The 23416-nt window shown below is 37.9% G+C and overlaps 1 protein-coding gene across 2 annotated transcripts in view; it reads left to right on the top strand.

Annotated features, from left to right (window-relative positions):
* The window catches only part of adam8a (ADAM metallopeptidase domain 8a), a 44984-nt gene that overhangs the window by 17664 nt on the left and 3904 nt on the right, over positions 1–23416 (top strand). The window contains exons 12-23 of one of the 2 annotated variants that reach the window (XM_043678880.1): positions 978–1155; positions 3451–3540; positions 4190–4385; positions 6265–6367; positions 10408–10588; positions 11180–11257; positions 11777–11861; positions 12876–12993; positions 14653–14818; positions 17415–17474; positions 18214–18285; positions 22929–23006. In XM_043678880.1, coding sequence (XP_043534815.1) covers positions 978–1155; positions 3451–3540; positions 4190–4385; positions 6265–6367; positions 10408–10588; positions 11180–11257; positions 11777–11861; positions 12876–12993; positions 14653–14818; positions 17415–17474; positions 18214–18285; positions 22929–23006 — 1405 coding nt within the window. The remainder of the gene's footprint in view (positions 1–977; positions 1156–3450; positions 3541–4189; positions 4386–6264; positions 6368–10407; positions 10589–11179; positions 11258–11776; positions 11862–12875; positions 12994–14652; positions 14819–17414; positions 17475–18213; positions 18286–22928; positions 23007–23416) is intronic. The other variant, XM_043678882.1, reaches the window with a different exon arrangement.

Below are 23416 nucleotides of genomic sequence, written 5' to 3' on the forward strand. Positions count from 1 at the left end.
GGTGCCTTATTGAATGCCTTTTGGAAATCTAAGTATATTACAGCCACTGTTTGCCTTTATGTATCCTGTGCTACCTCCTTAAAGAGCTGTAATAAATTTAAGTAATTATTTCTATCACTATCATCAACCATGGGTGTGTTCCATTGTAATGATGATGTTTGACATATTTTCAAATTCTACGTAGACTATTTTTATTAGCTAAATTTAAATGGATTTTGTTTTTGAACTGCAACCTTAACAAGGAGAGAGCCCCAATTATATTGGCATAATAGCACATTAATTAACAGCAACAGGAGACTTTGGAGCAGGAGTCAGTGTTGTAGGCTGTGAGCATAGCATTACAGGAAACTTTTCCATTCATTGGCCAGTTTGAAGGGTAAGAGTTGGCCATTTGTCCTTTTCAGCCGCTGTGCCCTTCAGTAATGTTCTGGTTGACCCTTAACTCAAATTTCCCATCTGCATAGGCCTTGATCTTCTTGTCTATCAAAAATCTACCCGACCCAGCCATGATTAAATGCTTTCTGGGGAAGATAATTCAACACATTAGAAACTCTCTGGTAGAAAACATTTCTCCCCATTTCAGTCTTCAAAGCAAAACCTCTTATTCTCAAACTTCTTGTTCTGATCCCTTCAACAAGAACAGAGAAACATAATCTCGGAATCCACCCTGTCAAGTTGCGACATGATCTTTCAATAAGATCACCACCTCTCCTTCTAAACTGAAATGGGTAAAACTGCTCTCTTCCTAGAGCTAAGTCTTTCATCCCAGGCATGGATCATGGCAACCTTCTCTGAACCGTTTCGAATGCAATTATACCCTTGGAAGCAAAAATCTCAACTCTGTTTTCACATTCCCAGTCTGAAAGCTCCAATTTTGTGACAATCCAAATTTTATCTAATGCCATTTTACATGTTTGCATGTAATGTGAATCTAGACTTGATCTCATTTGACTGTTCTCATCTTTATTTGTTTTCAGGCCAGTGTTGCCTGAAAGCTTCAGCAGTTGCAGCCATCAGGAGCTGCAGCACTTCTTGGCAACTAGGATGACAGACTGCCTTTTGAACAGTCCCAGAGCAGATGAATTGTATGGAAATCCAGCATGTGGGAACCAGTTCCTTGAGCATGGAGAGGAATGTGACTGTGGTACTGTTGAGGTAATACGTAAATTCAGTACTTGTCTGGAAGATTTATGTATTATAGTAAAATGACATTTAAACTATCCACTCTCTGTTTTATACAACAGTAGGTTAATGTTTCTGTGAACCAGGCTCCGGCAACCTAAAAGATACAATGGCCCATCATTGGCAAGCCAACATAACACAATGGCATGTGAGGGGCAGTTTTGTTCATACAGTGCCTACCAGAAGTTTGGCACTCTGAGGGAACTCAAATTGGACAATGAGTCAAACTATGATGCCAGTTTCAGAGCATCATTGCTGTAGAACTAGGAGCAGGATATGAAACCATGCTCTCAATGAAGTGTCTCATATTACATAGATAAGCAGTACAATTTTAAAGTGTGGTGAATGGTATTATGCTTTTATCAGAAGGGGAGAGCAGGTTTCTGCAACCAATCTGTAGTATGCTTAAGGACAGGAAGGACCATGTCAAGAATATACATGAGGCAAGAAATTAAAAATTCACCCTGACCATCTGGAGTACTGTGAGCAGTTCTGGTCGCCCTGTTGTAGGAAGGGTATTATCAAGCTGGAGAGGATTCAGAAGATTTAACAGGATGTTCTCGGGTACAGAAGATTTGATTTATAAAGAGAGATTGGGACTCTTTTTTTTTCACTAGAGCATAGAAAGTTAAGAGGTGACCATTGAGGTTTATAAAATCACAAAGGGTTAGTGGTAGGTGTCTTCTTCCAAGGATGGGGGACTTCAAGACAAGGAGGCACATTTTTAAGGTGAGAGGAGAGAGATTTTAAAAAGACACAAGGGGCAATTTTTTTTACACAGCATGTAGCATGAGTAAGTCTCTGAGGAAGTGGTGGATGCACACACGGTTACAGCATTTTAAAATACACTTTGATAAGTATGTGAATAGGAAATGTTTGGTGTGATATGGACCAAGTGCAGGCAGGTGGGACTAGTTTAGTTTGGGATTATGTTCAGCATGGACTGGTTGGACCAAAGGGTCTGTTTCCCTGCCATTTGACTATGACTCTAGATAATGTCAAGTTACTGCTTCATTTAATCAGGGAAGAGCTTTTGGTGTTCTTAATTAAGCTAAACTGAACAACTCCCAGAATAGAATGTTAGCCCAACTACAGAGATCTGCAACTGCAGTTTCCTACAAGTTCTTACCAGTTACTTGGTAGTGTGTAAGAATTGATAGAAAAACTGTATAAAGGAGTATTTATTGCTGCTGTCAGGTTCCTGTTCAGTTTGAAATAATGGCATGTATAAACACATGTCCAATCCAAGTGCAAATGAACTTGTGGTTATCCTGAGCTAATTTTCTCTCACTGCCACCCACTTCCCCTGCTTAATGATTCATCATTTCCAGATTATTATTCTTGTCCGAGTGTCCCATATGTCAACTACTGTACTATAGATTGAGAAATCTATTGAATATTGCGGGAATAAAGGGCTCATCTTCAGCGTGCATGCAGCTGATCATAAAACTGCTCTCAAGGAGTGATGCTGAGGAAATCACTGGCTCTTATTCCCTACTTTCCATCCACTAATATTAAGGAACAAAGAAACCTGAGTTGAGTATTGGTAGACTTTCAATAGGTTGTTTGCTCCTGGTTGTTGAGATTCTGCAGTGGGAATATCCATCCAGAAGATTAGCCTTTATAAATCATATAATTGTGTGTTTCAATGATACTTTGTATTTCTTTATTTTTTCTGTGAAAATAGATAGATAAATTTTGTAAGTACTGTGGAAGTGAATGCCAGCTGTGTGAAGCTGCCTCATTAGGAAATTAGCAGCTTGGTGTGTTTTAACATAGAAACTATGTTAAAACTGTTGCAATATCAAAGTGAGATCAGGATATCCATGTCTCCAAAATGAGTTTGACTTCTTTGTTACAAGGGCTTTGGTGGAAAGATAATCAGGCGCAGTAAAAGTAAGCTGTTGATTCATGACCAGCCTGTTTCCTGCTTTTTGTAAAATTGAAGGAATTAGTCCCTTGACAAAATAGCATGTGGCTCACAGAAAGTTCAGATGGTATATTTTGATGCCAATGTCTTTGAGTAATTGAGCTCCATATCGATGCCATTATGGTGATCATTTTACAATCCATTTGGAAGTACTGCTGAATTATTTCTTATTTACTTTTAAATTTTGCTCTACCTGTTGTTTTCCAATGATTTCTGATTTGAAGTGTCATATAGTAATAGTGTTCATTGTTTGAAAGTACAGTAATAGTTTAAGGACTTGTTGAAGTTTGTTAAAATTAATAATTGAAATTAATACTGATTGGTGTTCGACCTTGTAGGAATGCACCAATCCTTGTTGTAATGCTACAACCTGCAAATTCAAGGAGGGAGCGGAGTGTGCTGCTGGAGCTTGCTGCCAGAATTGCAAGGTACAAATGCCAGTGGCCACTATTTATCTTTTGTAAATCACAGTCCATGCATTTGATGTTGTAACCCAGACTGGCTCTGCCACATTGAGGGAGTTGGGGAATCCTTGATCCTGATGAACGGTTAACTCATGATTCCTTTTGCTTGGTCAGGTGGCTGTTAAAGATTGCATGGCACAATTGTGTATCCTCTGTGTAGTTTAGATTTGACTCTTCAACCAATATCACTAAGAGTTTGCAATGATATTCAGGGCACAAATGATGCAATTGTAATGCTCATGTTTTTATTTATTTGTATATTGGCAAATGTAAAATATTTCACGAAACAGAAAAATCAGGCAATAAAGAAAGCAAATGCATTAAAGTTATTCTTTGATGTCTTTCCATCCACTAATATTAAGGAACAAAGAAACCCGAGTTGAGTATTGGTAGACTGCAGTTTTGTTGTTATGAATGAAGACGCACTTTTGGTACAAGATAAACCACTTTACTCTGTTATCTGGTCCATGTTTATGTGAATCATTTGCAAGTCAGAGCTTTCAGGTTTTGTGATCTGTATTCTGTGCTGACCACACCTCATTTATCATCTTCAATTATTTTACTCTGTCATTTTGGGAATTGTTACTTCAGGTCATATTTTTTTAAAATTCAGATTAAATCAGCAGGACAATTATGTAGGGCCGCACAAAATGATTGCGATCTACCTGACTACTGCAATGGTGAGAGTGCTGAATGTTCAGAAGATGCCTTCAAAATGAATGGTTCTCCCTGCAGCAATGGAAACGGTTACTGCTACAATGGACAATGCCCTACTCATCAGCAGCATTGCATTACTCTATGGGGAACAGGTACTTTCTACAAAGAATTCACTCACTTAATCACCAAAATGTGAACTGTCTCATGTCTAGATTCTTCCACTCCAATTAAAATTAACTAGTCTCTATTCCTATTAGCATTTTCATGTTTTAGCTTTTGAAATAGATACATATCAAGTCATTTTTCAGACAGCTTCAGTTTGTGGAATACCCTGCTCTGGATCTCAATAGCAGAGTCTTCAACTTGGCTGTTATAAACTTGAGGTGCATCAAGTCATGTGGTTGCACGTGTTCTTATGTTAAATCATCGAATTACAGATTCCAATAAGGAAATGATCAAGCCTTTAATATTTTTAAAGAGTATTTTTCATCATTTAATATGGTTTTCTTATTTTATAATAACTTCTTCAGCTAAACACACAGAATTAAATTCTGTGTGAGAAACCAATGCTTAATGAAGTTGGTACAATACAGTTCAACCCACTGCTTTTTAACATAATGGTGTAATTTATAATTCACTTGAGAATGCAATCTGCTTGTTTAAGGACAAGTTGAGGACTAAAATTAATTTGCGAAGTTTTTTTTCCATTGTGAAGCTCCACAACCATGCTTTTCCTCTTGCCAGGTTTGCCATATTGCACCATATTATTCAGTACATCCCATTTGATATTAACATTTGAAATTTGCAAAGTAAATTATCAATGCTATATAATTGAATCATCATGCTAATAATAGTGAGAAGTGGGAAGATGACTACCTTCTGAAAACTACAAAGACCAATTCAAAAAGAAAAATGAATGCTCACAATTAATAAAACTGAAGGGCCTTGAATGTTGCTGAATAGAATTAAAAGGGATTACAAGGCATATACAGCAAAGGGGAACAAGCCATGTGACACACACCATTCAGTGTTTATTCTGGGTTCAAACATCTCCCATCTTCCCTCATTTAATTCATCCGTTGTAATAATCGATTCTCCCTCATTCCTCTGACATTTCTTTAATTACATTATTCTGTTTTGCTTCAACCACTCCCCATGTAGCAGATTCCACATTCTTGCCACTTTCAGGTGATGTGGTTTCTTGTGAAATCCTGCTGGATTTCCTGGTGACTATCTTTATCTTTATTGATAAATTTTGTTTATGCTCTTCCCACAAAAGGAACCATTCTACCCCCCCCCCCCCCACTATCAAAACCTTTCATCATTTGAAGGAGAATGTTCAGGGCACTCTCCTGACCACCTTTTTTGGACTATATCAGTCCTTTCCTGATGAGTGCCCACAGATCACTGGGACTATTCTTTTTTTCCTCATCTACATATCTGGGTGTCTCTGGTGTGACTGAATACACTAAAACCTGTTAAGAGAATTCAAATGATGTTGTAGGAAAGTTGAAGTGATGAATTTGGTATATTGCTAAGTCACACTCTGCAGAAATATAGAATATCCAGCTTTTAGAATATATGAATATCCAGCTTTTAGAATATATGAATTTGCTCCAGCTTTGTAGCTTCACGGGAAATACTGAGGAAGCCCCATGCTTTCCCTACACTTTCCCTACAGCATTGGAATCCATTGGCTGTCGCCCTCACATATAATTAGTCTGCAACTGGACAAAGTATGGCATTGACATAAAATGGTGAGAAACCAATGCATCTCAATGTGAGCAAGATACGTCCACCTCAGCAGCAACCTCGATTGAGGACACCATACAACCTGATGTCGATACTCTTAAAATGGAGATAATTCCCAAATTATATAACAGAATGTTACCTTTATGCCTATCATTTTAATGTTCACGTATTTTCTGTTTTACATACACATCAGTAGGTACTATCTGTTATATTTATTTTCAGAGAGGCATTGATTAAACTCGGGAGAAAATAATAGGTTCTCTGATATTCTCTGTACAGGTGCTATGGTGGCACATGATGACTGCTTTCAACAGAATATGAGAGGAGACAAATACGTTCATTGCAAAGCATTTAGAAATGGTTATGAAGCTTGCCGGAGCAAGTAAGTAAAAACAACTTTGTTTTTGGAGCCATTGATAGGTATGTTCTAGCTGCCTCCCCTCTGACATTTTAAATTGGTCTCAGCAGATAGCCGTTTGACCAAGCTCTTGGTTATCTGTCCTAAATGCTTTAAGGGATTCTGTTAAATTTTAACTGATAACACTACTCTGAAGTTCCTCAGGGCATTTTATTACACTAGTCAACAATGCTGAGGGGCCTCAAACTGATTTAGACCTAAATTTTCTTAAAGACAATAGCTTCTCCATCCTTGCAGGAATGGCCTTGGTGGCGTACCTCAAACCCGCCCCCCCCCCCCCCCCCCCAGCACGTCCCCCCCCCCCCCACTCCCTCCGCAATCCTAGAACATAGCACCTGTTGTGGTGGTGTGAGAGAATGGGCGTCATTTCCAACAATAAGGTCTGGTGTCTATTTGTGGGATGTCCAAAACATAATTTGTGCACTAATGATTTACTAGAAACCGTCTAAAGCTGCTAACTTCCTTTGGAGAGGTTGGGCACCCCTTTTGAGAAATAAAATACCATTTTGGAAGTAGTCCACACATTTGGGATAGGTAAGGTGCCCTTTGGAATTATTTTAAAATTAGGTACAAATGTCTTTAAAAATCACATACTCATGGTGAACATAAAGCTCATTTGGGTCTGTCAGAAAAAGAATGTCAACATATTTTAAACTTGTTTTATTTTAAGTGTTTTTGACAAAACCTTTTAATAAATATCAGTGCTTGCTGTTTCACTCTGTTAACATAAGTTTGAGAGTTATCATTTACAGAATTAATACTCCATGACTGATTTTACAACCTTTCATTCTCATTATGGGGCATATTTCATTTCATAGTCCCATTAATGGTTTCAAGTAGAACTTTGTTTAATCACAGCCGGAGTCCTGAGACCTGAATATGATGTATACTGGGCATTGTAGGTATCAGGGAAAAGGTAGCCTGTAGGTGCCATGAGTTGACATTAAGTTGACTTTAAGGCTATAAAAGCCATGAGGGTGGGCAGAGGGGTCACCCTCTGTTATGTCAAATTGTGAGAACACTTTACTGTTTTCTTAGAAAATTTCTGTTATCTTCCCTTTATCAGTCTCCAAGGCTTGATTGCATTGTGACTACTAACAGCTTTTAGGCCAGCAGACTTTATAAGGTACCTCAAATTCTTGTTGAACTTTAATTATTTCAAGCTTCTTTTGAGATTCAACTTTAAGCTTTGTCAAGGCATTCTCCCTATCGAAGAGCTCTATAGTTCACTCTGCTTTCTCTTTGCAGAAAGAAGCCTTAAGTATGACTATAATGAGACTCAATCTCAGCCGTTGGTTTGATTTTTCTGTTGATTAACAATTTCTGAACATTTAATAATGGGGATGATCCATGTTGGATCAAAATGGATCATTTTCTCTGGGATAGCATTTTATCTTTGTTTTAAAAAAAAATCTCCCACTAAGAATGCCTCTTGGTCCTCAGTAGCGGCTACTTCTTGGACAGTTGCAGTGTGGTTGGTCTCATTTAAAGCTTCCTGGCTGTGGATTGAAATCGCCTATTGTTGCTATGCCATTTTTGAGGTAGCATGCCAATTTTCTGAATATGTGGCATTCAGCTGTGCTTGAAGTCAGACAAGAAGCAATGGCAAGAGCAGAGACCTCTCCTCTTGTGGTATTTGTCTTCCTTAAGGCATTAGTGCACTGGTTAATCGAGGCAGAGTCTGCACTGATGCAGGGAAACTCTGTCCCATCTGACAAGGAGTTTAACCTATCTGGTGACCTGCACTGCCTGGGCTAAGGTCATCTTTAAGACTCTGTTTTTCCAAAAACAAAAATCTACAAGGGCTTCACCCTATACCCTATACCCTATTATGATGCAGGTCTGTATGAATTCTTCTTTCAAGTTTCATTTAAACATCAGGTATACATCATTTATAAAACAAAAAAAATAGTTTCCACTGACTCCTGGTTGAGCCAATTAATCTTTGCCTGGTCTGTAATGGTCTATATTTCTTCACAAACTGAAATAGGAGTCAAATATTTGTAATTAAACACTGTTGTGGTTCCTTCTAATGACAGTAGCATCAGTACTACCTTTGATCAAATACAACAATACATTGACCTTTTCTTTATCTGCCACTTTATCGATGCGTTAAGAATTACAATATCTGCTAAACCACTGATGCCAGTTTATCCAATGTATGGTCTGCTTAGAACCCAGATGGTAAAGGCAAGGCTTTTTCTCTTATAGATTCTGTATGCTGCTTTAATATTAACATACTTGGGGAAGCAATGATATTGTACAGTAATCCAGAGAGCCAGACTAATGCTCTAAGGACATGGATTCAAATCTCATCAGGACAGAGGATGGAATTTGAATTCAATTTAAAAATGACTTTGAAACCATTGTCAATTGTCATAAAAATCCATTGGTTCACATGTGCCTTTTAGGGAAGGAAAATTTGCCATCCTTACCTGTATGGCCAAAATCTGGAATTAAAAACCTAAAGGTGATCATGAAACCACCTTCATAAAAATGCATCTGGTTCGTTAATGCCCTTTGGAGAAGGAAATCTGATGGCCTTATCCAGCCTGGCTACATGTGACTCCAGATGCACCGAGTAATGTGGCTAACTTTTAACTGTCCCCTGAAAAGGCCAAGCAACTCAGAGGGGGCAACAAAATGTGGACTTTGTGAGCAATGTTCATACCCTATGAAAGAATAAAGAGTTCCTTAGCACTGTGCAGGTTTTCTCCCTCATGCCATCATCTCTCTCAGTAAAGATTTCTTACCTACAGGAATGTTTTTACTCACTGTGGCAGACTGATTTTTTTTTTCCTCTCTGCTTGGTGTATTCTTTGCTGTGGACTTGCTTTTTCAGCTTTGGTGTGAGCATTCCCTCTGTAGTATGCCTAGGAAAGCCTTGAAGACCATCACCAGCTGCTTCCTGTCATCATTTGAGTTTCTCCGGATATCACTCTCATTTCTGGGCTTGGATTGCTAGGCCAGCCTCATCCTCCTTCAGTAGCACTGTGCTGCTTCTGGCCTTCAGTGTAGTCCCTCATTGTTGCTTGCCTCTGTTTCTGTAGAGATTGTGGTGCTGGAAAAGCACAGCAGGTTAGGCAGCATCCGAGGAGCAGGAAGATCGATGTTTCAGGCAAAAGCCCTTCATCTGTTTCTGTAGGTCACGTCACCACTGATCATGTAGTAAGGTGAGGTCTACACATTTGTAAGTGAACATTAATATGTTTTGTTAAATATGACCTATGAATTCGGGATGGTAAAAAAAAGGACACCTTCAGGAATCTTACAGACTTGCCTCCGGTTCGTTATACCAGTGTATTTCAAATATTGTGACAAAGTGAGAAGTGTGTGTGAAATTTCTGGGAAGCAGCGACGCTTTATCTGAGCATCAAGATTGCATTCATGCTTTGGATTTCCTCTGGACCCTCGGGGCCTGTTATTGAAGGCAATATCTGTTGACCTCAAGCACCCCTTTGACTGTACATGTTCAAGTCCCCAGAGCGGCATTTTCATAGCCTCGCGCTACCGCACATATGGAGATTCAACGCCATTTGTGTATGAACATTGACATTAATTCAGCTGAATAAAAGTGGGTGTGCTGTTTCATTTTGTGTCAGTGAAGCGTGCCTTGATGCTGAAAAGGTTGGGAAGCACTTCAATATAATCTGATGTAGGTATGTCCTTACACACACACACGTTCTGTAGCTAATCTTAAATTAAGGGTATAATTAACCCTCTACTTCACACTACTGAGACAGTCTTGCATCTATTGTAACCCAAAGAATTGAAGTATTTCAGTTACAGTCAGCAGATTGTACTACGAATCTGTTTAGGAATGTTTAGTTTCCAATGAAACATTGAGAAAATCATGATAAAGCTCTGTAAATTTTAAGAAATTACACAAATTCTTGGAAATCATGTGGCTTCTAGGTATTGATTACTTGAACAGTTGGAGCTTGGTCTGGAGAATATCATCCTTTTCAATTCTCCATGATGGATTTATTGTTTTGTTTTTGCAGGGATGTTAAATGTGGTAAAATACACTGCGTTGGAGGAAACAAATTTCCAATCACTCAAGCAATGTATGAAGTAAAACTACCCCGGAACAAATTGTGCAGGATTGCAACATTAAATGAAAAGAGTGATTCAAAGACTGATCCTGGGCTGGTCCCTTTAGGAACAAAATGTGGAGATGGGATGGTAAGAAATAATAGCGGGAACTACCGTGGAAAATCATTGAGAGCATTTTGTTTGGTAGAGATAGTATAGGACCAGTCTGCTGATGAAAACTGACAGCAGGGCACAATTCTTGCACCTGTACAGTCAGGGTCTATTGGAATTGGATTCCAACATTCGTATGAATTGGACTGGCAAGCTAAGGATGGTCAGTGCATTCCAACTTACTATCTTTCTGATAAATTTTTTTAAACCAAGATCATCTCTGTCTGATTATGGGACGATTTGAAGAAGAACAGAGTGCCTTACTCAAAATTCCTCTTTCATTCCAGCACTAGTGGAAGTAGTTTAACTAATTGACTGACTGTTTATGAATTAGTTGCTGCACCTTGCTGCCTACAAATTAGTTGCTGTTTTTTGCCTTCACAACAAGTGTAATTACAATTCAAGAGCAGTCCTTTGGAGAGTCCTGAGGAGATCATAAGTTTTACATAAGTGCAGGTTCTTTATTTGTGATCCCTCTTGCAGAAAGCATGTTTCAATAATCTAAACAGCCCATTACCAAAAATTTAGATGCACCCTATGATACATTTTATTTAACTTATATTTTTCCAGGTTTGCTACCATGGTATTTGCCAGAGCGTTGTACTTTATGGATCAAGAAACTGTTCTGGAAAATGTAATAATCATGGGGTATGGCTCATGCAAATTCTTTTTCTTTTCTTGATGCAAACTATTCAATGGCATTAATTGCATATTGGAGATTTAATGGAGATCTTAAAATATCAAAACCCTTCATAATTTTAAGTAAGGGGAAGCCTGTTTCCAAGGCAGGGCTATTGGCAAACAGAAGGCACCAGTGCCAGCACTTCAAGATAATTGTCAAAATATCCAAAAGGGAGACAGCAGACTATGGCAAAGGGCTGGGGACTGGGAATGGCTGCTCTTGCAGAGAGCCAGTACAGACATGACTGGGCTGAATTGCCTCCTGTTGGTAATCATTCTGTCACTCAAATTTTATTTTACATGAATTTTTGAAGTAGAACTCAATGAGTGGAAGCAAATTTCATAGTAATATTCAATCATACATTTGAAGGAGATGATTTGTAGAACATTTTAAGGAAAGGGCATTGAGAAGCTATATTTAACACTATGTAAATTTATTCCATTTTCTGGTGAGATTGTTGCTAATGTTCTGAATTATTTTTTCAGGTTTGTAATCACAAGAGAGAATGTCACTGTGATCCAGGTTGGGCACCACCGTATTGTCTTACACGAAATAGTAGCTTATCTACAGGTAAGAATCCAAGCAACCGCACAAAAATGAGGTGATTATTCATGTACATAAACCTTAATGTAGGTCTTCTAGAAAGAACTTCCCATATCTACAAATGAGTTATCCTTTCAGGATTTTTATTTTCTGCATTTACCGTCCCTTTCTGAAGTAAACAATAATTTTTGATTTTAAAAAGTAAATCATAAAATGAGAGATTATTTGATTTCATTGGATTAGCAAACTCAGGATTTGTATATAAATATTTTTGGTTACTTCAGAGTGCCAGAATGGATATGATGGGCTGAATTGTCCTCTTCTGTGATTCTATGATAATCATTTCACAACACACAATACGTTTCAGGCTGGAAATTTTCATTTTTCAAAAATGTTCATTTTCATCCAACTGAAAAAGCTTTATTTATTTAACCCTAAAATATTTAGAAACTACATTTAGTTCCAAATATGGGTTTCTTGGAATTTTGATGAATCACCATAATTATGTTCTGCTACTGACACAGATTTCTGCATAGCTAGCATTAATGCTATATTATAACAAGCCTGATAGGAACAGCCTCATTTCCGCTTGATGCCTTGTTCAGTACCCATAGCTGAGGCTCATGACTTTGATTCTGTGACAACTTCTATACATGAAGGCGTGACTGATCCTTTGGATGGGATCCAAGCTTCCTTGAACTAGTGGGCTATGAAGATAGTATGCTATTCTCCATCTTGCCATGCCATATCCTCCTTGCTGTGTTCCCTTCCATATTTGTGAATGTGCTTGTCCCCCTCTCATTTGAGTGCGATCAGAAGCACATTGTGAGAGTAAACTGGTGTTGTCGCAACCGATATGCGAAGAATTGGGCTAATAAATTCCTTTTTGTAGCTTGAGATGAATTCCAGTGATTTCAGGTATTTCCAGGTTTCGTGAGAAAGCTATTTTAAAGCTTTAGCTCTGCCCTCTATTTGTACAGCCCAAAGGGCAGAGTTGTGTAGTTGCAGAAATTAGTTAATTTACACTATTCTTTTCAATAGGAAATGCTGCCACAATCATCATTCTCTCTGTGCTCCTCCCCTTCATCATTTTACTTATCCTAATAAGTGGTGCACTTCTATATTATAAAAAATGTTTGATGAACCATACAAGCAAAATGTAAGTATAGAATGTTTTACCTAATTCAGTCACTGTTACTAATATTGCATTTTAAAAAATGTGACAATATTGGTATGAATCAAAAGTTTTGTTTCAATAAAAAACAGAATGCTGGAGAAAGTCAGGAGGTCTGGCATTTCAGACTTAACATTAACTCTGTTTCTCTTTCTACAGATGTTGCTAGCCCAGTTGAAATTCTCCAGTATCTGCAGTGTTTTGCTTTTATTTGTAATTGTTACAAGTGCACATCTCTATATAGCTCACAGTTTTAAGCTCAAGAATTAGCTGAACATGGAAACTTATACTACTTTTCAGGCAATTCAGAGAAATGGTGTATCAGCAGTAGTATATTTCCACTGTCATGAATACTTTATTAAGTGCATACAAGTTAACTAAAACACTACAGTGATTCAGAAATGAGGCAATATTTAAATTTTTACTCATCAGGATTGAGTTTGAATCATCTACTAAGTAATCCTAACACAACTCTTTTAAAATGCTACACTGAGGAAAAAGTAGCTAATTTTGATACTTGCATGTTATATGTGAATCACCACTTTATTCACCAAGTTCACTACTGTTTCAGCAAACGCAAAAATTGTGTTTCTAATCCCGTAGTCAATCATTAAAGCAGAGTTGCATATTCTTGTATTCTGTCAGCAAGGACCAAAAGTTTTGCCTAGATCACTATTGTCCTAAATCACTGATGTTACCCTTGCTGAGCTTGTGTGCTAGAAACCAGACTATGAAGGTGAAGGTGGGCTGCTGCGTAAACTGCTGCAGTCCATGGGATGCAAGATTATTGTTAGTTTTCCTCCTCATTTGCTGGCCTATTGTGGCTATATCCCAGTTAGTTCAGCTGACCACAATCGTAACTTTCCTCTCTGTGCAGTGTTATGAATATTTTCAAGTATTTTTAATCCGCCAGTTCAAACACATGATGACACCTACCTGGAGCAGGTTGGACATGCATGTGAAATATCTGGCCCAGAGGGTAGAGACTGTAACACTGTGCCACACAGCCTTTATTCATGATGCTTAAGTATGGTGTTTTCACCTACATAATTCACTCTTGTGATAGTTGACCAATACATAGCAACCAAAGATTAAATACACTTTCACACTCTGCTTTTCATCTTTTTGTATATTTATTAATAAAATGATAAAGGGTCAAAATTACAAATGTGAATGAGTCTTGAAAATGCAGGTTCCTGGCACTGAGGCAGCAGTGCTAACCAATGAGTTACTGTGCCACCCTAATTACCAATCACTTCTCAATTAACCACCTGTTCAACATATTAAACAATATTGAATAGCAATATTATTCAAGTTGCAAAGATGTAATGGGGAGTTATTGAATCTGTAGTATGTGATGTTAGAATGAAAGTAATTGAAATGGCCACTATTATTGCTTAAGACATTAAGTTCTATACATTGTATAGATAACACCTTTGCTAGAGATGAGCAGCCATTGGAATTGCATACCACATCTTGCTGTTTGGCCCTATGAGAGTTGCAATGAAACTGTGTATATCTTTATACAGTCTATAAAGATAAACAGTATCTTTATAGAGAAAGCCAAAATTAAAATTGGTGATTAATTTGGGTTCAAAGATTGTTCATTAATGTTCATCTCTTTCATATGCAAACAAAATCTAGCTCATGTGGTTTGTCAAATCCAACATTTGAACGAAAAGACCGAACCAAATCGAAAGCCACGTATCCTAGCAACAGAAGTCCACGTATAAAACATTCATTACTTGTTGCCTCAAGCAATGATCAGCGACCGCAGATTACGGTGATACCCAAACGCCCACCACCTCAGGTAAATCTGTCACCATGATAAATTCAACTATTTCCTGTTAATTCTAGTAACACTTGTTTGTTTTATGTATCTAACTATAGCCTGCTTCCATGACACTATCACAACATGTATTTAATACAATTGGACAGTCTTCTATATCTGCAACATTTTCAGCTGTCCTTCCAAAAGGTTCAATACTGCTAAATCTAATAAAGTTTCTTAACAAAGAAAAGTAAACTTGTTTATTGCTGAGCAATATTTTTCTCACTTTGAAGGTAAATTCTATCTAACATTTTCTAATTGTGGTAGCAATCATATGAGGTGGTGGCTAATGCACACCTCTGCTATAACTAGAGGTGCTTTGATTGCATGTTACTCAGCTTGTTGAGTGAACAAGCAAGGGATGGTGTGTTTCTCACCTTATCACAAGCCTTGGCATTGACAACCCAGGTCACCGTTCAGAGGCTGGCAGCTTTTAGATCCTCAAGTGTGCCAGTTAAGGCCTGCACTTTGGGAGATCCAGAAGCAAGAAGTTAAGTCCTTTTTTCTTCTTCTTGCTAGGTGGGGATAGGTCGGTCCTAGGGGTGAGTGGGTGGGGTGCTAGTGATGATGGATGGAGGAAAGACAGGAGTGCCTTTCAGGTGCCAAACCCTTGTCACTGCAGTTCCGCCACAATTTTGGGGAACAGGCAATTGAAGCTTCCCCCTTTCACAACACAGCAGACAGGTCACTCTGGTTTCCCTGTTGGAGACTAGCCACCTTTCTCTTGCTGGAGAGGCAGGATTGGGGAGGTTGTGAGTTGAGGCCTCAAAGTTTCCATCAATTGATCGTTTAAAGGCTTTTATTACTGTTGAGTTGGGAGACTCCCTGATGGACTTTTTCACCCAGTACTCAGTTGCTGAGGTGGTGAGAAGGGGGTGAGTTTCTCTCCAGGGTCAACTGATCCCATTATTTCCCCTTCTCACAGAGAGGGGAAACTGCACACTCTGTCTCTGTTCTTCATGCCTTCATTGTCTAGTTGTGTTTTATCAATTCAACCTTAGAATGCTTTTGTGAACTTCCTTCTCTTGTTCTTCAAGTTTCAAATTTGCTACTCTCATTTTCCCTCTATTGTAGAAATCAGTCTAATGTACTCAACAACTTGAACAACAACTTATAAACAGTAACTTTTAACATGGAACTAGCCAAGGCAATTTAAAGGAATGTTATCAGACAAAACTCTATTGAACCACAAGGGTTTTTAGAAGTGTTTAAGGAGGGCAAGAGAGGTGGTGAGGCCTGGGAGGAATTTCCAAAGTTTGAGGCCCAATTATTTGGGCAAATATTACAACTGAGACCTGAAAAAATTGCAAATGCAAAGGAGTTCAGAATTGGAGAATAGCAGAATCTAGGAAGGATTGGAGGATGTTGGGGATAAGGAAACATAAATGAATAGAGATTTCAATACAAGGATGATAAGTTTAAATTCAGGTGTTGCTAAACTAGCAACTGATGTAAGTTGGTAAGCATATTTGAATTAATTAGATTTAGTACAAGTGAGGGTGTAGATAGCCATACCCTTGGTAAGCTGAGCTATATGAAGAGTGAAAAGTGAGAGTTCAGCCATGAGGGTTTGCACATGTCAGGAACTGACCAGAAAAGCATGCATGAAATTTTCAGTGGTTGGATGAAGGGTGAGTGGTGAGGGGGAGGTGACTGGAGTTTTGTGATAATACAGAAATGATACGAGGCAGATTTGGTTTTGGATAGGAAGCAGGTTGAAAGCTCAGCAAACTACTTTTGTTCAGTTTTCCTCTTAAACTACAACTTTACAAACTTTAAGCAAACTAAGCATAATCTGATTTCCCTCTTCAAACTTGCGGTCTTGAACTTTAAAGGCCATACATAGTGCTGTAATTGCAATTTTATAATAAGAAATAGAGTCTATGGAATGTTCAAATGTGATGGACTCCTATTTATTGATTTCTTTATATTTTTTTAAAAACTCAAGATACCTGCTGCATTGTAACGTTGTTTCCTCCTTAAATCAAAAGTGAGGACTCAAAACATTCAGTTTCTTAGTCTATTTACCTTAAAGGAAGTACTTGTGTACAAAATGAAGCTTTCTGGTTGCAAGTCTAGACTTAGAAGTTTAGACTTGAGTTTCTATCATGCATACTTTTATACCATTAACACATTGGATAATAAATGGTATCAGTAGAAACAATTAACAAATAATGAGAGTAAGACGTTATAATGCAATAAAAACCCTTGTGAAAATCTTGATCAGAGAAAAATGTAGTTGCTTTGTAATTGTCGCCCACTGATCGAAGGGTTACATAAAGTCTGTTCACTGGCACTTCTAGAACCGGTGAACAAATATTTGAACCTCAAAATTAAGCTTTTTTACTGCTCATTCTTATGAAAAGTAGCAGCACTATGATTGATAGTTAATAATCTGCATACTTAATGAGATGAAAAATATGTCCAGTAATATGATCAGTTAATTACTAGGAAAAAAATAGAATCACTATGTGATGACATGTCAAATAAAACTGTAATGAGCAAAGGTTTTGATAGTACTGAAGATGATATATTCAAAGTTTGATTTGTTCTTGTTTTGTTTTACTTCTTTTAGCCCCCAAAACCAGCTCCTCTTAAGAGTTTTCCTACAACTGTTACAGCAAAACCTATGCAGGTATAATAATAATCTTTCTTGGAAATCTGATACAAAAACTGGCTATTTCTGGGTAATACTTTTATTGCTCAATAAACCTGTGCTTTTTGCATCATCATAATTTTTATCACAACTAAACAAGAATATTTTCAGGTCAGGCAATATCTGTGAACAAAAAGACTCAATGAATCTGACCAATGGTTTTTCATCAGAGCTTCTCTTTCTAAGGTTTCAGCATCTTCACTATGCTAAAATCAAAAAGCCAAAATCCATTTTTTAGAAATTGCACAATATTATTTGAACAAAAAATAAACCTTTCCTTTGAAGAATTTCAAAAATATTTTTGGCAATTAGTTATAAACTGCTTGTGTCTCATGTTCAGTTTATTATCTCCTCGTCAGATTATTGCTTTACAGCCAATTGGGTAACTATTATCATGCGCTTAAGTGAATATTTTCTTCCATACTTTTAGTCTTTATGTCTCGAATCCTGGATTCAACAGTGGCCTAGATAGTTTTTTCAAAACTATGATGATATAATCTTTCTTATTGATTCAAAGAGAGGGTGAGCATGAATTCTGTGGGTAAATCACTTGAATCACGTTGGCTGTAGGTGAACTCCCCAGTCCAGCCAAGTTGTAAAAAATCCTTGTTGCCACATTCATGGTTTTGTGCAAGTGTATCTGTCTGTCTTTGTGATTTCTTTTTGTCAAATAATAATAGCTTTTGAAAAAATAAGAACAAGAAGTTTTTCTTTCTAGCAAAAAGTTGAAAAACTACATGCACCACCTCCAGTCCCACCGTCCAAACAATATTCACCTAAACGTGCACCGGTGAGTTTTAAGAATATAGTTCATTTATTTTGTCATAATTTTCCATTTTTTTAATGTATAATTGGGGGAAAATAATTATAACACTCAACAGGAAATAGTTAATGCATTGTACTTCTGAAACATTTCACACCACATGAATGGGGTGTCACAGATTCAGTAAGCAGACAACTTTTTCAGGCTAGTGATGCAATTGCATCATTCTTCATATTTAAACACAATGTACTTGCATGGTAGGAAATAACTGCATAATTTTATGAACAAAATTTTGGCCTGTGATTTGTAAAAATAGCAGTGAACAATGCAAATGTTGCAGCAACTTCAGACAAGGGTAGATGTGTGGCTTCATGCAATATTTCTATTGCAATTGTGCCACTCCAACTAAAATGGCACTTGTGTGTGCAGCTCATCAATGAAATAAATGGGACAGGATAGGATTTGTGGTGTTTGAATGATAGATATGAATGAAACCTGCCACGTAAAATTGAGACCATTTCAAAATACACTTTTAATGATTTACTTATTTTTAACAATCAATCTCTCTGGCCTAGAAAATTAACTTTTAAATGTGAAGTCTCATTCCTTCAAGTTCTAATTGTTGTTGAAAATGTTCATTTTCTCGATCTCAAGCCAATTTTTTTTTTCTTTCAGGTTTTCCATTGATTTTACCAATACTAACTGATACTTCATTTAGTCCTTTCATTAGAAATTCTAACGTTGCTATCATATTTATTCAGATTTAAGATCGACAGTCTATTTTCTGTCCTTGCTGTTGTACATTCATGTTTTAAAATTAATGTCTTGATCCTCCTTTGAATTCTAAAATTTTCCCGATCCACAGACTTATAATGTTGTCAAAAAAAATTGTAAGCCACCTCCTTTGGTCTGACACCATCTTTAAACTTTATTAGCCGTGGCGCACTGATTTTTTCCTTTGGGTATTTTTACTTTAAAGGCATGTATGCTTTTTAACAGCCAGCAATAATTCTTTTATATGCTAGCCATTGCCTATTTAGCATGCTTTTAGTGTATTATTCCAATCAACCACAGCCAATCTCATACTCATACCTTCATAATTGTCCTTGTTTAGATTTGAGATCCTAGTTACAGTTTTAACTACTACTTTTCCAATGGTCACTATTGCCCACAGTTTGTTAAAACTGAATACTTATGTACTCCTTTCTCATCGCATAATACTAGACCTAAGATGGACTGTTCCCCAGTTGGTTCAACATATTGCTCCGGAAAACTACCATAAACAGATTCCAGGAGTTCTTCTGCCACAGCATTAGTGTTCATTAGATTTATCCATTAATATGTAAATTGATATCTCCCATACTGACTGCATTTCCCTCGCTACGTGCACCTCTATAACTTGATAATTTTTATTGTATTCCACCCCCCTCCACCATCACCATTACTCTAGCATGGTCTGTAAACTATTCCGAGTAGTGTTTGCTGCCTCTTGATATTTCTTCGCTCCATCTGATTCTATCCTATTCTAATGGCAGATCTTCTTTCATGAAAATACTGATCCTGCCTTTTATCAGCACTACTCTATCTTCCCTTCCTATTTGCATATCTCTCCTAAACATTGAATATGTTTTAATATTTAGTTCCCAGTCTTCGTCACACTGCAGTCATATCTCCATGTTGGCAATTAAATCATATCCTTGCACTTGCCCTAGTGCTACCAATTCACCTATCTTGTTGTGAATGCTGTCTTTCTAACACCTCTGTAATTGACTCAAGTTGATTCTAGGATTTGTTTCTGTTGCTTTTGACTTTCATTCACAGCTTACTCCTTGCCATAATCATCATCGTTTTTATTCAATTCTGAATTTCCCCTCTGGTTACCAACTCCTAAAAGCCTAGACTCAGCCCTCTCCCACGGCATTAGCATATTTCCCCACAAGGATATTTAAACGTAGTCCTGCTAAATTGTAACTCTTGCACAGGTTTAACTGCCCCCTACCTGCTCCCAGTGACCCAGAAATCTAAAACCCTTCCCCCTGCATTATTTTCCCTGAGTGTTAATTCATTCAATGTTCTGATTTCTGTACTCACCAAACCTGTGATATTAGGAACAAACCTAAGATTGCCTTTGGAGGCCCCTGCTTTTTAGTCTTTTCCTCATTTCCCAAATACTTTGGTAGCAAAAACAGTGTGGCAGATTATTTAAACTGTGATTGGGATTCAGTCTTTTCCCCTTGCATCAGTTCTGCCATACCAGGAATAGTTCTGGTAGACTTTGTTTGCACTCCCTTCGTAGTCAGAACGTTCTTTCTCAGATAAGAACAACACTGTACATATCACTCCAGGTATGGTCTTACCTGTATAGTTGTGGAAAGATGTCCCTGCTCCAGTACTCAATACTCACATCGATGAAGGCCAACTTACTATTTGACTTCTTCACCAGCAGCACCTTCGTCACCTTCATCATGAAGGGCTTATGCCCAAAACATTTGATTCTCCTGCCCCTCAGATCCTGCTTGATCTTCTGTGCTTTTCCAGCGCCACATTTTTCAACTTTGATCTCCCTTCCCAACTGATCCACAGTTCAGATAATACAGCCTGCAATTTTTTTCTATCAAAGTGAATAACCCTCGCTTATCCACATTATATTCATTTACCATGTATTTGCCCAGTTATGCAACATGACCAAATCATACTGAAGTTTTTTTTGCATTCTACCCACAGCATACCCTCCCACTCTTGTATCATCTGCAAACTTGGAGATAATTACACACAATTTTCTCATTGCAATATATAGTGAATAGCTGCAATCCAAACACTGATCCCCACACTACTCCAATAGTCACTGCCTGCCACTTAGAAAAAGAGCTGTTTATTCCTACTTTTTTTTTTGTTTCCTGTTTGCCAAACAGTTCTCAATTCACTTCAGTACACAACACCAATCCCATGCACATTAACTTTTATTCCATTTTAATAGACGTTCGGGGTTTAACACAACTTTTAAAATATCTGGCTGCCTCTTTACTTTGGTGAAACACTGCTATTGTGGTGCATAGAGGATGAGAATTGATGTATGGCTATCATTAAGTTAAAACAGTGAGTCAGAATGAAAACTCAAATCCATGTTCCTAATGACTTAGTTATGATATTATTCAATTATAAAATAATTATAATTATTTTCAAAATGCGTTTGCTCTAAATTTGAATATATTCAAGAAACACTTCAAAAGAAAATAAACTCTGTACATGTGCAGGCATTCACATGTGCCTTTTTGTGTGACTGTCCATGCATTATATACTGTTGAATTAGACATCAATAGCCTATTTTTAACATTTTAGCCAAGTTAGACACATTACATTCTTAAAATTATAACATGAAATGAAATTTAACTTCAAAATGCTCCTGTTTCAAACTTAATACCAAATTGATTTGTGACTTTTTTGGATAAATTGTTCAGTTAACTATCTATATTGATATTATGATTGAATTTGCTCTGCAATTTGAGAGGGAAAAGACAGAATCAGAGGTAACAATATTACAGCTGAATAAAGGCAACTACAGTGGCATGAGGGAGGAGCTGGGTAGAATTGACTGGGAGAGGAGTCTAGCAGGAAAGACAGTGGAACAGCAATGGCAGGAGTTTCTGGGAGTAATTCAGGAGACACAGCAGAGACTCATCCCAAGGGAAAAGCAGCATGGTACAGGGAGGTTTGAGGCAACCATGGCTGACGAAGGAAGTCAGAGATAACATAAAAGCAAAAGAGAAAGCATATAATGTTGTGAAAGGTAGTGAGAAACCAGAGGATTGGCAAGCTTACAAAGACTGATAGAGGACAACAAAAAAAAAGAAATAAGGAGGGAGAAGATTAAACCTGAGGGTAAGCTAACCAGTAATATAAAGGAAGACTGTAAGAGTGTCTTTAGATATATAAAGAGCAAACATTAGGCAAAGGTGGACATTGGGCTGCTGGAGAGATAGTAGTAGAGAACAACTGCATTGGGCTGCTGGAGAGATAGTAGTAGTGAAACCCTGCTATTGTGGTGCATAGAAATGGCTGAGGAACTGAATAATTACTTTGTGTCTTCTACCGCAAAGACTGACACGAGTAATATCCCAAAAATTCAAGAGTGAGGGGGCAGAGCTGAGTATGGTGGCTGTCACCAAGGAGAAGGTGCTAGAAAAACTGAATGGCCTGAAGGTGGATAAATAACCTGGACCAGATGGACTACACCCCAGAGTTTTAAGCTGAAGAGATAGTGGAGGCATTAGTGGTGATCTTTCAGGATCGCTAGAATCAGGGAGGGTTCCAGAGGACTAGAAAATTGCTAAAGTGACACCTCTGTTTAAAAAGGGAGTAAGGCAAAAAATGGAAAATTACAGACTGATTGGCCTGACCTTGGTCATGGGTAAGATCCTGGAATTCATTGTGGCGGATGAGATTTCTGAATACTTGGAAGTGTATGGTAAAATAGGGCAAAGTCAGCATGGTTTCATCAAGGGGAGATCATGCCTGTCAAATCTGCTAGAATTCTTTGAGGAAGTAACGAGCAGGTTTGCCAAGGAGAGCCAATGGTCCTATGTCTTATATGATCTAAATTGATGCAATTAGCAAATAAGGAGGAAATTGATGGTTTCTACAGGATGACAAAAATGAGCTTTTCCTTCTAGGTTGTGAAACCTACTATTCAGCCTCCATTACCACCTGTCAAACCATGCTTTCCAGCTGCATCTTCCAAACACATCCAGGTAAATCTTCAATATATTTTTTTAAAAAACTGTTGCTCCCACTGCTATAAACCAGGAGTGTTTTGCAAATCCAGGCCAGGGGTGAATTAGGCTCACCTGTATATGAACAAGGAGAAAGTGAGGATTGCAGATGCTGGAGATCAGAGCTGAAAAATGTGTTGCTGGAAAAGCGCAGCAGGTCAGGCAACATCAAAGGAGCAGGAGAATTGACGTTTTGGGCATAAGCCCTTCAGGAATGAGGAGGATGTACCAAGCAGGCTAAGATAAAAGGTAGGGAGGAGGGACTTGGATGAGGGGCGTTGGGAATGCGATAGGTGGAAGGAGGTTAAGGTGAGGGTGATAGGCCAGAGAGGGGTGGGGGCAGAGAGGTCGGGAAGAAGATTGCAGGTCAAGAAGGAGTGCTGAGTCCG

This window comes from Chiloscyllium plagiosum, chromosome 38, assembly GCF_004010195.1.
Source record: "Chiloscyllium plagiosum isolate BGI_BamShark_2017 chromosome 38, ASM401019v2, whole genome shotgun sequence".
In the NCBI taxonomy this organism is placed as follows: domain Eukaryota; kingdom Metazoa; phylum Chordata; class Chondrichthyes; order Orectolobiformes; family Hemiscylliidae; genus Chiloscyllium; species Chiloscyllium plagiosum.